The sequence below is a fragment of the Apiospora hydei genome, assembly GCF_038363865.1.
Source record: "Apiospora hydei strain CBS 114990 chromosome Unknown utg000010l_segment0_segment0, whole genome shotgun sequence".
Lineage (NCBI taxonomy): Eukaryota > Fungi > Ascomycota > Sordariomycetes > Amphisphaeriales > Apiosporaceae > Apiospora > Apiospora hydei.
Window position 1 is genome coordinate 1069352 of NW_027117369.1, and position 16490 is coordinate 1085841.

At 55.1% G+C, this 16490-nt stretch overlaps 6 protein-coding genes across 6 annotated transcripts; all 6 read left to right on the forward strand.

Moving 5' to 3' along the window:
* Nucleotides 1-589: 589 nt before the first annotated feature.
* Nucleotides 590-2217, forward strand: PG997_014503 (uncharacterized protein; the record flags this gene model as incomplete). The annotated part of the gene is made up of 3 exons (XM_066818817.1): nucleotides 590-1069; nucleotides 1131-1294; nucleotides 1362-2217. 3 exons carry the CDS (start codon nucleotides 590-592, stop codon nucleotides 2215-2217), a joined length of 1500 nt encoding a protein of 499 aa, XP_066661005.1.
* A 31-nt stretch (nucleotides 2218-2248) lies between these two features.
* PG997_014504 (uncharacterized protein) lies at nucleotides 2249-3192 on the forward strand (the record flags this gene model as incomplete). The annotated part of the gene is given in 3 exon segments (XM_066818818.1): nucleotides 2249-2713; nucleotides 2775-3074; nucleotides 3085-3192. The coding sequence occupies 3 exon segments, from the start codon at nucleotides 2249-2251 to the stop codon at nucleotides 3190-3192; spliced, it is 873 nt and encodes a 290-aa protein (XP_066661006.1).
* A 2014-nt stretch (nucleotides 3193-5206) lies between these two features.
* PG997_014505 (uncharacterized protein) lies at nucleotides 5207-6911 on the forward strand (the record flags this gene model as incomplete). Its single annotated transcript, XM_066818819.1, is given in 2 exon segments — nucleotides 5207-6243; nucleotides 6263-6911. The coding sequence occupies 2 exon segments, from the start codon at nucleotides 5207-5209 to the stop codon at nucleotides 6909-6911; spliced, it is 1686 nt and encodes a 561-aa protein (XP_066661007.1).
* Nucleotides 6912-10573: 3662 nt separating this feature from the next.
* Nucleotides 10574-11682, forward strand: PG997_014506 (uncharacterized protein; the record flags this gene model as incomplete). The annotated part of the gene is made up of 3 exons (XM_066818820.1): nucleotides 10574-10800; nucleotides 10864-10968; nucleotides 11079-11682. 3 exons carry the CDS (start codon nucleotides 10574-10576, stop codon nucleotides 11680-11682), a joined length of 936 nt encoding a protein of 311 aa, XP_066661008.1.
* Nucleotides 11683-12070: 388 nt separating this feature from the next.
* On the forward strand, nucleotides 12071-12912 carry PG997_014507 (glycosyl hydrolase family 16; the record flags this gene model as incomplete). The annotated part of the gene is made up of 2 exons (XM_066818821.1): nucleotides 12071-12589; nucleotides 12619-12912. The coding sequence occupies 2 exons, from the start codon at nucleotides 12071-12073 to the stop codon at nucleotides 12910-12912; spliced, it is 813 nt and encodes a 270-aa protein (XP_066661009.1).
* A 1530-nt stretch (nucleotides 12913-14442) lies between these two features.
* On the forward strand, nucleotides 14443-16447 carry PG997_014508 (Translation factor guf1 mitochondrial; the record flags this gene model as incomplete). The annotated part of the gene is made up of 2 exons (XM_066818822.1): nucleotides 14443-15605; nucleotides 15631-16447. The coding sequence occupies 2 exons, from the start codon at nucleotides 14443-14445 to the stop codon at nucleotides 16445-16447; spliced, it is 1980 nt and encodes a 659-aa protein (XP_066661010.1).
* Between the last annotated feature and the right edge of the window lie 43 nt (nucleotides 16448-16490).

A 16490-nucleotide genomic window follows, 5' to 3' on the forward strand; every position in this document is an offset into this window, starting at 1 on the left:
GATAGGCAGAGTCAAATCAAAAGCCCGTCCTCCGTTGCCCTTTTTTTCTCCGACCGATACCACCACACACCCATCCAACACACAACCCACTTGCCCTGCCGCCTTCTTCCTTCAGCTTGCAAGGCAGCGCAGTCTAGTTTCCGGGAAACACCTCATTGCTCAAATCGTTCTCGAGCGCTGTCGCATCCCTCCACGATCCTGACGATAACAACGACATTTGACGACGTCACTCTATATCATTTGTCGCTCACCGCGCCACCGGTCAACCCAATCTACCCCTTTCGCAACAATCCGCCAGGACAAGCCAGCCGCACGCACCCATCGCGTCCGCGAGCCTTGCATCAACGATTTCCCGTCATCATCATCGGCGCTTCACCTTTATCGACAAGGTCGATATTGTTTTGGATTCATTTGCCCCGGATTTCGATTTTCAGACACGAACTCTACGCGTTCTGGGCCGAAATACAAACCTTGCAGCGCGACCCTAGTTCGATCAACCGCAGAGCTGCCCATCGACTGCTCGCTTAGCTGATCAATCCTTACGGATGACCGCAGACGCAGTCTGCTTTGAGCTCCGACAAATAGGACCATGAACAACGTGAACATGGCCAACATGGGCGCTATGGGCGGACCGGTCGGCGGTGCACCCATACCCATGGCCATGAACAATGGCAATGGCGCGCTACCTGCCCAGCCAATGCAGGGAAATGATCGTAACCACCGGTGTATGCTGAACACGTATATTTACGACTACTTTCTGAAGGAGGGCATGGTCGATTGCGCGCGCTCTCTCCTGAGGACAGACCAGCCGCTCAATGTATCCAAGGATAGCCCCGGTAGCCGACGCGACGAGAATGGGAACGCCTTGAATGGCGTATCTGATGACTCGATGGAAATCGACCACAAGCACGATGTAGATTCCAAGGACCTCCCGACTCCTTTAATCGCGTCATCCGATACGTGTTTTCTCTACGAATGGTTTGGCCTCTTTTGGGATATGCACCTCGCTCAGCGTAATCGCATGGGCAACAACAACGCGCAAGTGAGCCAATATATCAACCACACTCAGGTACATCACCCTCTTGATGCCAACCTCAACCCCCCTCTGCATCCGCTAACCAGAATATTAGACACAAAATCGGCTAAAGCAGAGCCAGCAGCAAGAACTGCTGCGCAGTATGCGACCAGACCAGGCCGGCGGTATGCCTTTCAACCCTATGATGCGCAACATGGCCAACGGCATGCAAATGCCAAACAACAACTTGGCGAGGAAAGCCATGGCCAACAACCAAAAGTAAGTCATTGATGTCCCATGACTTCTGATCCGTCTATATCTACACATTTGCTTACAATGTCAGCAGCCCCCAAATGATGCTTCAACAGCAGAAGCAGAACCAGATGCAGCGTGACCCCTCGGATATGGACGGCAACCGCCGGCCAGCATCGCCTGGATCAGCGGAAAATGCGCCTTCGCCCAACAAACGACCACGCCTGGAAGGCAACACTCCCTTCAACCCACAGCAGGCAGCTATGATGCCTAACGGACGACCACAGCAGGGCATGCCTGGTCAACAACAGGTCAGCAATACTTCCGCCGCACAGTCACATGCCCAGACCGCCCAGCTGCTCATCGCCAACAACATAAACCCGACCTCACTAACCCCTCAGCAGTTCCAGAACTTCCAGAACCAGCCGCCTGCCAACCAGCAGAAGTCCATTGCCACCTACGCCCAGAACATGGCCGGTCACCATGGCAATCAAATGCCTAACAAAGGCATGGGCAACCCAGGAGTCCCCCAAGGCCAAGGATCGCCCATGATGACACAGCCCAATGGCGCTGAGCTCAACACATTCTACAACGCCGAAGGTCTAGCTGGCGGCCCGATGCGACCTGGTGCCCCAGGGAATGCCCAGGGTGGCGGCAGCAACCATGCGCTGCAGGACTACCAGATGCAGCTGATGCTGTTGGAGCAGCAGAACAAGAAGCGCCTCATGATGGCTCGACAAGAGCAAGACAGCCTGGGTGGTGGCATGCCCCGCGGTGATGGCTCCGCTGGTCCCGGGGGTCCTGGAGGTCCTCCCGGCCCCAACGGCCAGCCGTTCCCCGATGCTTCCCCACAAGGCGGTAGAGCAGGTGCTTCGCCGAACCCCAGCGAGCAGATGAAGCGCGGCACTCCCCCAGATGAACCCTGCTGGTATTCCGTCGCCTCTTCCTGAAGGTGGCCAATCTCGTGGCTCCCCCAACCCGATGGGCTTCATGCCCCAGAACGTGAATGTTGGTGACCCCAATATGGCACCCCATTTCTTCACCAAGGGCATCAATGGCATGGATCCGAACATGGTCCAGATGAACGGCGGTATGCGACCGCCGAGCTCCCACCCCGGCCAGACCTTCAACGGTGGGCAGATGAACCCACAGATGATGGCTGCTAGAGGAGGGCAACCAGGTGTTCCTGGTGGCCCACAAATGCAGTGGCAAGGGGGTCCCAACGGCGGCAACCCCATGGTTCCCCAAGGAGGTCCTCAAGGCCAAGTTCAAGGAACACCACAGCAGCGTGCCATGCCTCCACCCTCTGCCCCTGCGCCTGGTGGCAACGCGAATGGCCGGACACAGCCGTCTTCGCCAGCTCCCAGTAACGCGGCACCCCCGACACCCCAGCAGTCTAACAAGGCCGCCCCCAAGAAGAAGGACACGAAAGGTGCCAAGGGCAAGGTAACTATACTCCAGCAATGTGCCCCTTTGATTTCTTGTTGCTGACAATGCTGATCCCCAGGCGGCTGCAAAGAAGGCCAACAACGCAGCAGGTGCCACTCCCGCAGCGGAGCAATCACAGGAACCGGAGCCTCCCACTCCCGCGACTCCCATCACCCCAGTCAACCCTGGCAACTTCGCCAAGAACGGGCCGAATGCTGGTGCGGGTCAGCCGGCGCCCAATGCTCAGACATCTGCTCCTCCGGCTCCGGCTCCCGTCGCTCCTCCGGTACACCCAGATCCCTCGCAGCCGTTCGGTATGGAGAACACGGGTCCCATGGACTTTGGGATGGAATTCGCCAATCCTCTTACGTCCGACAACGTGCTCCAAGACTTCGACTTTGACTCATTCCCTCCATGACAACGACGGCGCAGACGGCGGTTTCGACTTCAACCCGTCCACGTTCATGGAAGGAGCTGGGGAGATTGGCGCCGAATAGTCTCGGCCCCTTCTCGATTAGCTACTGTGAACCAGTCCTGCTTTACGCATCTCGCGCGTTGCTAGCCATGGTGGAGTTATTGGTTCTCTTATCTTGGTATTGCATCTACTCTCATCCGTTACTCCGGACCCCATTCATCTTCATTGGGCATGTCAAGGCGTTGGTCGGCTACTTGCGAGTCTCGCATTGTTCTTGGCGGCTGCGAAGGATTCTCATGTGTTGGAAGGGAACAAGACACGACACGAGCTTCATGTTGCAAAAGTTGTTCCATGCGCCCAAAACAAAATTTTCTCAATTCCCCGTAGATCGGCGTCACTGATATGGCTTTTATCTGGACTTTCTTTTGTTCGTACATCATCTGCCTTCTTTCTATACCAGAACACAACACACACGCACACACACACAATGCATACACAGCCCAGCTGGGTCAGTCTCACATATCCGGGATCAAACCATATCTTGGGTCATTGGGCGGACTATCTATAGCCGGGAGGAAATGTTGGGTTTCACTAATTAGGAAAGTGGACAGAAAGTCTTGAGTGGGAAGATCGGGCTATTTTTCTGCTATTTTCATGTATTTGATAGAAAAGGAGGGAGTTTGTCCCTCCTCAGGTGGCGAGGCGAGGGTGAAAGAGAGAGGGGGGGAGCAGGGGAGGGGATTACGGATACCTTTTCCTCCTTTAGTCTACTATTACTGTCTCCTCGGCTTGTGAGATTATTACTGTTACTGGTATCGATATTAGGCTTATTATGGTGTTTGAATGGCAAAGCTGATTACGATGTTCATACATACGCACATATCATTGCGTTTCTGGTTGAGGTTGAGGAGTTTTCACAAGTGCCCTCTTAAGTATTGTACCTCAGGCACGTGGGATCACGTAGACGAGCAGGGGATGTTTCTTGGATATTGTTGGGGGCACATGGGTTAGCAGTTGGTTGTATATTCAAATTTCGTTGGCTCTGTAGATATACTACGGTTCGAAATGTGACGTTGTAAATCTTGATGGCAAATTCCGACTTCCCCTATTCTGCTCGGAGCCGGACACGGATAAGAAAAAGGGATAGCTGGCTCTATCGGCAATGTCAGAAACTGCAGTCGCATCCCCTTTGCTTGTTAGGTCATTGGTTATTAATCAGTGGTCCAGCAGAGAGCAAATACCCAAGTTAAATTCCATGGAGAGTAGCAAGATTATTGCTATGAAGCTCATGCGCTGTGTTGATAAGCTTGCAGGGAATGCATTAGTAACCTCCTCAATGACATGATGGGAATTCCCCCTTAGGGTGTAGTAGATATTTACTCACCTTCCGATGATACCTAATTGCGTAATGTGGCTTTTTATACCCTTTCTTGCTGAACCCCCACGGGCTTGAAGATGCATGTATGAAACATACCGGTGAGGAGCAGATAAGCTATGTATACATCTAGCCCGCCGAGATAGTTGGCCGAAATTGTGCCACTGGGTGTCGCCTCGCTTGTTGCCTCGCGTGTTGCCTTGCAAGGATGTCTGGCTGGAATACTACCGATAGCACAGGGGCCGGGACGAGGGGAGTTTGCTGCCGCGACGAATCAAAGCCATGTGCAAGTGAGAAACTAGACGGGCCCTGCATTCGATTGGAAGTTATACTGGCTGAATCACGGTTGAAGATGGGCAGCGCTTCAGCAGCTAGGTATGCATTTGGCGTTGTCTGTTACACCATCTTTGCTGCTGTGACTACTGCTATTTCTGCAGTCATTCCCATTTGCGGCCTCGCTTGCATCTACATTCAATGTTAGACAGCAAGCACTATTCGCTACCAAACAGCAAGCACTTTTATTCAATACCAAACAGCAAACTATCTACCTCTATAAATGATAGCTCGTGATTCACCGGTTCCCCCTCTCCCTCCTGTTGTTGAAAGGCTCTCCGGACATTTATATCAAGACCGGCTCTTCTACAGTCATCTACCTTTACCATTCTACTAGTACGGGCGAAAACTACGCGAGTTATACTAAGCAGAAACACCGTCTAGCAAGATGGAGCCTCTGCACATCCTAAACCAGACGGCGCCTCGCGACTATGTCAACTTCACGCTATGCTTCCCTTTTGAGGACGACAAGGCACAAGAGGCGGTGAACCATTTGCAGCGATGCGTGGATGACTGCACCCAGCAGAACCCGCATCTAACCGGCACCCTTCGAGTACAGGACACGCCACGGCGAAACACCCTGGCCTACGTTCCCGCGCCGCCAGGGGAACGACGGAGAGCTGTCGTCGTCGAAGAGTTGCGGCCATCTGTTTTCTGCACCGCGCAAGGAGGCAGCCAGTCTCTCACGTACGACGAGCTGCGCGCCGGCGGCTTCTCGCCCGGCCTGTTCTTCGACGACGTCTTTGCGCCGGCGGGAAACCCGGCCGACCAGGGCGGGGGAGGCCGCGTGCCCGTCATGCGCGTGCACGCCATCTTCGTCCCGGGCGGGCTCCTGCTGGGGGTCTTCATCCACCACGCCATGAGCGACGGAGTCGTCGCGACGGCCCTCATCAACGACCTGGCGGCCCGTACCCGAGGAGAGGCTGGGGTCTCCCCTCCCCAAGAGCCAGCACCTCCCCTGGGCCGGCCGTCGGCCGAGTTCGAGCGGCGCGTAAGTGACCTGCGGCGTGAGAACAGCGGGCTGAGCAGCGGAGAAATCATGGCCGAGATGGTGCCTGACTGGACTACTACTACTACAGACCCAAACACGGGACCGGATTTCAGCATCAAGAACCGCTTGCCTGTCAACAAGAGCCCTCGGGTCGGCAAGATATTTCATTTCAGTAAGGCCAGACTCGGAGAGCTGAGCCGGACCTTGGTGCGCAGAGGGCCAGAAGGGGATGCCGTTGGCAAGCCGCCTTCTACCAATGTGGCCCTGATGGCGCTGATTTGGGCCCACGTAGCCAAGGCACGAATGCGCGCGGTTGGTGTGACAGACTGGTTAGCTTTGTTGGAAGAGGAGAAGAAGAAGGGTGGTCAGAGCATGGCGGCTCAGCTTTTGATAGTGGCGGCTTGGAATCCCTCCATGGGCTCCTCCCTCGCATCGTCGACAACGAAGAACAAGACGGGGAAAGAAGGAAGAAAAAAGGGGAAGCGGGTTCAGCCAGGAGACGCTCGACGCCCTCGATGATTTCTGCGGCAATGCCGCCATGTGCCCCATCGCCGTTTTGCCTACCACGCAGTTGCTGTGGATTGCAGCTAGCAGCGACACCCAAAGACAAAAAACCGACCCGGAAGAAGTAGGAGGGGCACAGGAAGAAGAAGCGTTGGCGCAAATCGCCGCCCTCGTCACCCGTTCGCTCGACTCGCTGGACGCCGAGTTCGTGCGCCGGCGGGCGGCGCTGCTCGAGACGCTGTCGGATGTCTCTGCAGTCACTATGAACCACGACTTCGAGGCGCCGCAGAACGTGCTCTTCAACTCGCACCGGTTCCTCGCGGGGCCGGATACGGTTTGGGATATACCTGGTCTTCTGGTAGAGGGTAACGACGGTGAGTCAAGTGGAGTTCCCAGCAGGAGCAAGAGCAGTACACGGCGCAAGCCCGAGATCATCCGCAAGGGTCGCAAGGTCTGGGGACAGGGTACCGTGCTGGTGATGCCGAGTTCGCTGGAGTCGGACGTGCTGGAGGTGATGCTGGCTATGTCGGGCACGGCGATGGACAAGCTCTGCCAGGATCAGGGGTGGCGGGGTTGGGTCGAACGGATCGTGGACTGAGTTCAGATTCGGGGGCGCACACGGGCAACATGGAGCGACATCATTATTAGTCGATAGAGGAACATTGGAGTGACAACAAAACACAGTCACGATAATGATTTAGCCTTTGCGAAGAGGGAGATTGGCGATATCATCATCTCAGATCGAAGGTCCCATGGGGTGTCACGGCGTAGTAGCGATCAAGAAGGGCTTCATCAGGCAAGGAGGATATTGGCGCATCACATCTTTTGTCTCTAGTCTAATAGATTCAGAGAGTTCGCTAATGAAGGTGGTTTGCCGCATACTTACCGGTTTATGTGCAAGAATGAACCGTACGAGGCAAGTACTTCCATGTGTAAGAAGGGTTCGGTGTCGTATGTGCATGTTCATATTGAGTCCAATCCTCAAGGACTTGGATGGTATGCCATTCATTACATTCGAAATCATTCTTCAGCAGTCGATGGCATATATAGCTCATGTGGAGCGGAGGAGAGGTATAATCATGTTCACAGGTTGGTCAGGATAAGAGTCGACATCGGAAAGCTGCTTATGTCCAATAGGGTGACCAAGATGGCTCCAAGCGTTCGCTTATGCCCAAACGGCAAGTCGATGAAACACCGTCATACGTGAGAAGTAATCTCGTTCGGCACTTGTTATCGGAGCACTTTCTCGAGGGCGTCTATTGGCCGTCTCAACGAGATGGTGTCGGGGATGACCTAAGATATCCAGGTCCGGTGCGAGAGGAAGGAAGCGTGCGTCAGCGTCATCATGTTCTTGTCCCAACCACCTACCCTAGCAGTAGACCGAAGCATCCGCCCAGTCTCTAGAAGCTGTAGAAGGGAAAGAAACGGAAAACGAGGGAAGACGTCAAGTCCATTTTGTTGCTTGGACGGAGTCGTCATACCGTCCTCGGTGGTTGGCACTGGGACCCACGGAAAACGTAATGTTCCCGACCCGGGTTCCATTGAATACGCAATACTCGAGCACTTCTAGCCCAAAGACGGAGCAAAACGTTGGGGACGCCCGGCTTCCCGGTTCCAGACCGGTGCGCTACCTTAGTCATGGACCTGCGAGCCTGGTAGGACGTGAGGGTGGTTGTCGGTGTGCAGATGCCGTGGCCCAGACCGCGTTCCTGCCCGCCTTGATCTGGGCGGATGGAGGAGGTCTGAGTTGGCACCCAGATCCGCTCTCGCACCTTACTTGATGGGCTCGCTGGGGAAAAGTCACGATAAGTACCGGTACTCGAGCATCTTGTTGCTATAACAGACTCCTTCTCCAGCCTTCTTGTTCTTGTTGTTGTCGTCGTCGTCGCCCTACCTGAACTATGGAGGCTGCGAATGGGACCCAGCGCGGGAATCCAACTGCAGAGGACCAGAGGATCGGCTCTTAGCCGGGTAACTAGTTTCCCGGTCCATGTAACACGGCCGACGGCATATCACCGCGATGATGACGATTGAGTTGTGTATATGTCCACTTGCAGTAACCCCCTCTACCTACTGATCCGTGGACTCCAGTAAATAATAAAAGAGCAGTTAAGATGTGGCAAAGCGGGAGAGAGAGCCACTTGGTCCGAAGTCGAGTATGCCCAACTTTGTGAGCCGGAGCTTTTGGCCAATGACGAGGTTATAGTAGAAAACTCGTATCATAGCATAACCGTGACAGGTGGGTATAGCCAAGACATTTTTGCGATAACTTGACAAGGCTTGAAGTTGGAGAACCGATCTTAACGGTAGTATTGCTATTGTTAGTTAGGTATCATAAGGGCATTCGATCTGGCTGCGTCGGTAGATCATTGTCTGTGAGAAGGAAGGCATGGAGAACCCGTGTTGGCTCATTTCGGGATTTAACCGTGGATGGCGTTGATACGACGTTGACCTGAGCCCCGGGGCCCTACCAAGCCCCGGTTCCAAGTGCCAAGGACAGTCGCTGGCGCATCGGTGCCGTCCCCAGCTTAGGCGAAGATCAGCTTCGAGTGGCCAAGAATCTTCCAAGCAAAAAAGGACAAAAAACAGGACATGCCCAACGTGAATGGGTTCCATGCTCTAAAGAAAGAAATATGTACCTAATGTATGTCCAGCAAGGCATGAATTGTGTACGGATGCAGGGTGCTTTGCATATGTGCAGTGCAGTATGCAGGCCAGCTATGCAGCAGCGCTTGCGACGTGGACGGCGGCGGGAGTATCTCGGCGGTATATGATTGGCAGGCAAGCCCTACGCGAACGGTACCTGAGCACATTATTAGCAGCAAGCACAAGGTGATGATGATCCGATATGCGCCTATTGGTGGTGATGAAGCCGCCATCCAACTCATTAAAGGTCGAAATGGCACTGAGCCTGGGCCAAGTGCTGGCATGGGACTTGAAACACGCGAGAGGAAAGGCCTGTTCGTCTGGTCTTTCTTTTGGGCCTCTCTTTCTTTTTTGACAGGACCCCGGTCGTGTAATCCCATGTGGTCGCGACGATTGGCCTCGATGGAGAATCAGAGCAAGACAGAAAATCTTTTTACTCATCGTTGTTTTTTTTCTTTCTGACTCTTGTCCCGGTGTTGTCGTTCTTGGAAAAGAAAAAGAGGAAGCGCCCAATGCGACGGGGCGCTATTTCGCGTCGGTGGTCTTGGTGCTATCGGCAGTGTTTCGCGCCATCGCTGCAAGACGGCGCTTCTGCACCCTCATTGGCGCGCGCGCTCGCCCGAAGAACGACAAGTCAGGGGCTTCAGCTACGAATGAACGGTACCTACATTAACACTACCGCTAGCGAGTGCGTCTTTTTCCCCTTCTCACTCTCGTTAGTAAAGAGAAACTACTAGAACAAGTGACGAGTCGGCTACTCTTGCCACTTGCATCCGACGTGAGAAGCAATTTTTTTCTTTCTTTCTTATCTTTCGAGGCCAATGTCGCATCGCATGTGTGTAGTACGATGGATGACTTGTCAAGCCGAGCGAGGAGCCCATCGAGTATCGGTAAACGGAGACAGCATGGAAGAATCCAATCCAATATTATTACATACGAGCTGACCTAAATGAGTCCCCTTAATATATCCAATTCCTATTTCCAGAACGGTATTGGGAGGACGGCGGCTAGCCAACTGTTCCACTACCGACCGTTGAACACTCCAAGGGCTGGCTAGTGGAATGCAGTGCACGCACTGCATAAAACATCCTGAAGAGACAATTGCATCGCACCAAGATAGATTAGACGGTTCAGCTGCCTATACTGCCACTAAATAAAAGCTAGGGACATGCTAAGAAGAGACATCAAGACGGTCGAGACCGCTAGACAGCAGTGAAATTCGCCCGGTAGGTATCACTGCTCGGTATCAGGGGAGACTCGGAGAGTGAGGGAATAGACCCCCTTGCAGCTGTAGCGCCAACTGCACGCACGTCAGGTAGTTGCCGTAAGTGCCGCGCCGTCTTGGACTGACGACCTGCGCGCTTTGCCTTGGTTGGGACCTGCCCGTCGCGATGGCAGGCTGGCTGGCCGGTTCCTCTCAACCAGTCCACATTTTGAAGAAAAATTCGAGATCAAAAAAGATCACAGATCTATCCCATCTATGCCTTCGGCTCCAAAGAGGCAACGATTGGCAAGATATAAATGCGTTGGAAAACTTGCTGAGGGAAAGAGTTCGCCGGTCATGGCGTGGCTGAGCACCGTGTTGCTTGAATTTGGCCAATTTGCCCCACGAAAATGGAAGAACCTGAAGCTTCCAAGACATTGGAGGGGCAGCTCCCTGCCTGCCCCTGCCCAGGTTCAGGCCGGGGTCTGCCCATCTTATCAGTCCAGCCGTGTTTCACTTTGGGGCTACCTAAGCCTCTCTTCAACCGAACACCTAGGGGACTGGGGACTCGGGAGCAACTACAGGAAAACGGAAAACATGTGCTTATGCACGACGAACGGTCGGCCAAGCTACCCAGGTAGGTCGTGGTCGACGGGCGTCGACGGCATTGCGTACCAAGACCCGACAATATATTTTTCAGGCCGACCAAGACCAAGCCATCTGCTATTCCTGTTTTGTTCTTTTGCGTTGACGCAGCTCTGCCTGTCGATCTCTTCGTGTTCTCTTGCTCCTTCCCAGCGAGCAGGTTCGGAGACTGGAGTTACGGAGTCTGCATTGATTCCTCGCCATCGACCAGCTCCATAACTATAACGGATCGTTGTAAGATCCTCGCCCGCTCGAACACACAGGAACCAGCCCTAGCCAGAGCTGCCGGAGCCACCACCCACCAGTGGACAGGTGGAGAGGCGCGGCGCCAGTTCCAGAGTTCCAGCAGATCAAGCAGTCAAGCTTGTCCGCTCGTCCCCGATGGCAGGCTGGCCCACCCACACATTCCAGCAACCCTTCCCTCAAAGTCCTTTTGCGCTTGTGGCTGTGGTGCGTGCATGATCCCTGTTTAGGCCAAGTTCAGGAACAGACGCTCAATGCTACCCACTCCGGTCGTTATCAAGGGGTTGAATCGATCAAAGCCAGCCCATTCCAGCACAACCTGCCAGAGGGGCAGAGAGAGGGAAGCCCAGCCTCTGCCCAGAGCCTCCTCCCGCCGGACATTTTCACCCTGGCCCGTTCGACAGCGAATGGCCGCATTAGGACGAGACTTGGCACGGTTTCTATGGCTGGCGGCCGTCCACTCTCGCTTCCTGGCCTGTTCGGGAAACGGGCAACCGGCCAGAACTACCACACAGGTTATACCTCCCTGGGCCCCCATGTCATTAAGGCCTCCCCGGCACTTGTTCCAATATGGAGAGGTGCTATGGATCTTGACCTGATAGCCACGCCCACCCACCGTCCCCCCGGCTAGGGTGCATATTTCTTTCCGGCGGGTAGGCCAGGTAGGTAGGAAAGGTGGTCGTCCTATATTAGAGCTGTGAGTTCCCCTTCGTACCAGTACACGAACACCTTCGTCTCTCACTTTTCCATCTGTGCTGTTTCCAGTCACTTACGTTCACTTCTTTTTTCAACTCCATCTTGCTTGCCAAGACGACATTCATTACCTTCACCTCGCCCCCAGTGGCCCTCTTCGACCTCCATTTACATATTGATACCATATCTCTCCCTGCCAGTCAGGCTTCTTCCTCACCATTCTTGACTCGACACCAGTATCACTACTACATTCTCTCTCGCAGACTCTATATAAACAACACACCCAGAGTCTACTACAGTCACTCACTATATATACATCCATCACCATGCGTTCCGCCAGCAGTCTTCTTTCTCTGCTCCCGGCCCTGGTCGGAGCCATCGCACCGCCCAACGTCGATGGCCTGAAGCTCATCTGGCACGATGGCTTCGAGGGCCCTGCCGGCTCGCCCCCGAGCGATAAGTGGAACATTGCACTCTCTGTGAACACCAACAACGAGCTTCAGACCTACTCGGTCTCCAACCAAAACATCCAGATCAGCGGCGGAGACACCATACAACTGGTCCCCCGCAAGTCGCCCTCGGGTCACTGGACCTCGGGCCGTATCGAGACGAAGGACTCCTGGACGCCCCCGCCCGGTGGCAGGCTGCTCATCCAGTCCAGCCTCCTGCTCGGCAACAACGCCCCCGCCAACCAGCAGGGTATCTGGCCCGCCTTCTGGGCACTCGGCGATGCCATGCGCCACGGTACCCAGTGGCCCCTGGCCGGTGAGCTCGACATCATGGAGCGTGTCTCCGGATCCGAGGTGGCCTACGGCACAACGCACTGCGGCGAGTTCCCCGGTGGTGTCTGCAACGAGCCCACGGGCCGCGGTAGCACGACCCCCTGCCCGCCGACGGCTTCCACACCTGGGCGCTGCAGATCGATGTCACCAACCCCGACTGGAAGGCCCAGCAAATCCAGTGGATCCTCGACGGAAAGGTCTGGCGCACGCTGACCGGCGCTGACATCGGCGTCGAGGGCACCTGGAGCACGCTCGCCCACAGCCCCCTGTACGTCCTGATGAACGTCGCCGTCGGTGGCGACTGGCCCGGCAACCCCAACGGCGCCACCATGGACGGCTACGGCAGCATGATGGAGCTCCAGTACGTCGCCGTCTACTCTACATAAATACAGAGTAGTTGGGATATTTCGGTTGGTTGGTGGTTTGGACATATATGATTCACGACTCCTAAAAATATATACTTCTTCAAAGAGATATATACAAAACAGTTCCTGCAGTTATAGATTTGCGATGGGATACTACTTTACACACAAAAATGGCCTTGGCGTTTGCTTTTCTCAGACTTTGGGTCTGGCTTATTACATATTGGATTGGTTGGAAACTTGATCGAGATACCTCCGTCGCGCGTTCTCAGCTACCAAGAGACGTGCACTTTTGCCTTCTACATTGCTTACCACACTTACTTTCAAGACGTACTGTACATATATTACATATTGTCTAGTACATTCAATGCCTCACTCGATGGAATGGGCTTTTTCTGAACAACTCTTCACCTCTTCTTGCTTTCGTGACAGGCGCTTCTCTCTATTCTCTTTCGATGGGCGGATCCGCCTGTGTTTGTGATTCCTTGGCAATGTCATCTATTTGCGGCTGAAAGAAAGCGTATACCTTAACTCTGAGGATCCCATCGTCCAGGGGTCGGGAAGGATTTTGACTCGCGCACTAAGTAGGATTCAGGTAGGTCAACTGCAAGTTACCGTGATCTACCCGTTGTCAACGGGACAAGGGTTCGCCGTTTAAAGGCGTGCAGCATGCAGAAAGCCGCATTGAGGCTTGCAGCATGTTATCGCAGGTCTGGGTCTCGGGTATGCGAAATAGACAGACAAACGGCACTTTGATTGAATATCCACGCAGGATACTATACAAAACATGTGAAACACTTGATGCAAATCTAACCTTGGTATACTCACATTCCTCTGGTATCAATTGGACTATTCAATGCAATTGTCTCAATGCAGCAACTCGTTCATACTCGACAAAAGACGGAAGGCCTCTATGCCGGTGCTAGGTACGATTTGACCATTGTGAAACCAAACATGTAGCAATCAGCATCTGTCAGCAAGGGCAGGTTCTGTTGACTCGCGGCATCAAACAAGATCTCCTATGCGCATACAGAACACATACTGGGGTATGGGGTTTACTGCTACAGTCTCAAGACAAATAACCAACGGATAGACTCGTTGAACAAACGGGTAAGAAACGCAAAAAAGAAACATTCTGAATAACATGTTCACACTGAGACTCGTTTCAATGTCAGAATGCAGTATCATCATCCACCTAAAACGAAAGCTGGAGCTCGAGATGGGCAGACGAACATGATGATGGCATCCAGACAGGAAGACAGGCTGCGATGACAGGTGTTGGACAGGAACATAGTACTGCTGTATGTAGATTGACACTGTGCCTACGTCTTACCCCGCGATAAGATAAGGAAAATGCGCGGGCGGCGCTGGCTGTCAGTCCTTAGGTTAGCCTGAATTGGACATTATTTCAGTGCAAGGAAACCCGAGCTCTAGAACTTTGGGGGGCGTGTCTATGACCGAGTCCTGTCTCTATCCCACATGAGCAAGCAGCTGCACCACCCATACCACTCTTTCCGGTAGCCAATTGCATGAATGGGTGTCCTCCGAATCCCCATGCCATCATGTCCACACATACTGCGCCAGCTGCCGTCTTATAGCCTCGGTCTGCGGCCGACGAGGCTCCCCGCCCTCCTCCGTCACGCCGCCCGCCAACAACCCACATGCCGCCGCCCACCACAAGCCCAGCGATTCCCGGCCTCTGTGCGCTGGGCCTCCTCTTCTTCGCCGTACGCGTCGGCGGCGCCGGCGATCAAGCAGGCCTTCACTGAGCTCGAGCGCCGCATCGCCGCCATCCCCATCGACCGGTTCCGCAACTTCTGCATCGTCGCGCACATTGACCATGGCAAGAGCACGCTGTCGGACCGCCTGCTCGAGATCACGGGCACCATCTCCTCCTCGGCCGCCAACAAGCAGATCCTCGACACCCTCGAGGTCGAGCGCGAGCGCGGCATCACCGTCAAGGCCCAGACCTGCACCATGATCTATAACCACAAGGGCGAGGACTACCTGCTGCACCTCGTCGACACGCCCGGTCACGTCGACTTCCGCGCCGAGGTGACGCGGTCCTACGCCAGCTGCGGCGGCGCCCTGCTGCTCGTCGACGCCAGCCAGGGTATCCAGGCCCAGACCGTCGCCAACTTCTACCTCGCCTTCGCCGAGGGCCTCAAGATCCTGCCCGTCGTCAACAAGATCGACATGAACGCCGCCGACGTCCCCCGCGTCCTCGACCAGCTCGAGTCCACCTTTGAGCTCGACCCCGCCACCGCCATCGGCGTGAGCGCCAAGACGGGCCTCAACGTGAAGTCGCTGCTGCCCGCCATTGTCGAGAACGTGCCCGCGCCCCAGGGCGACTACACGAAACCGTTGCGCATGCTGCTGGTGGACTCGTGGTACGACAACTTCCGCGGCGTCATCTGTCTAGTGCGCATCTTCGACGGCACCGTCCGCGCGGGCGACAACCTCGTCAGTTTCGCCACGGGCGAGAAGTACACGGTCGGTGAGGTCGGTATTCGTTACCCCATCCAGGTGGCCCAGTCGGTCTTGCGCGCGGGGCAGGTTGGCTACATCTTCTTCAATCCCGGCATGAAGAAGATCCAGGATGCCAAGATTGGCGACACTTTCACCACCCTCGGCTCCGAGGGCATCGTCGCGCCCTACCCCGGTTTCGAGGAGCCCAAGCCCATGGTCTTCGTCGCGGCCTTCCCCTACCGACCCAGGTGATTATCACCGTCTCGCCGACAGCATCGGGCAGCTCGTGCTCAACGACAGGAGCGTCACCCTATCCAAAGAACACTCGGAAGCGCTAGGTGCGGGATGGCGGCTGGGTTTCCTCGGCAGTTTGCACTGCAGCGTGTTCCAGGACCGCCTGCGCCAGGAGCACGGGGCCAGCATCATCATCACGGAGCCCGCGGTCCAGACCAAGGTGATCTGGAAGGACGGCACCGAGCAGGTCATGCAGAACCCGGCCGAGTTCCCGGACGAGGACCACCGAACCCGCGGCGCCGAGTTCTATGAGCCCTACGTGCTCGCCACCGTGACAGTGCCCGAGGAGTACCTGGGCCGCGTCATCGAGCTGTGTGAGGCCAACCGTGGTGAGCAGGAGAGCATCGAGTTCTTCCACGGTATGTCGGTCATTGTGAAATACCGCATCCCGACAGCGCAGCTGGTGGATGATCTGTTCGGCAAGCTCAAGGGCGCGACCAAGGGTTATGCCACGCTGGACTACGAGGACGCCGGGTGGAAGAAGTCGAACCTGGTGAAGCTGCAGCTGCTCGTCAACAAGGAGCCCGTCGACGCCATCAGCCGCGTCGTGCACACGTCGCAGGTCGAGCGACTCGGACGACAATGGGTCAACAAGTTCAAGGAGCACGTGCAGCGGCAGATGTTCGAGGTCATTATCCAGGCCGCGGTGGGCAAGAAGATTGTGGCGCGCGAGACGCTCAAGGCGTTCCGGAAGGATGTCCTGGCGAAGCTGCATGCGTCCGATATCACGAGACGGCGCAAGCTGCTCGAGAAGCAGAAGGAGGGAGGAAGAGGCTGCGGACGGTGGGGAATGTGACGATCGAGCAGGAGGCTTTTCAGAAGTTCTTGTCTAAGTGAGG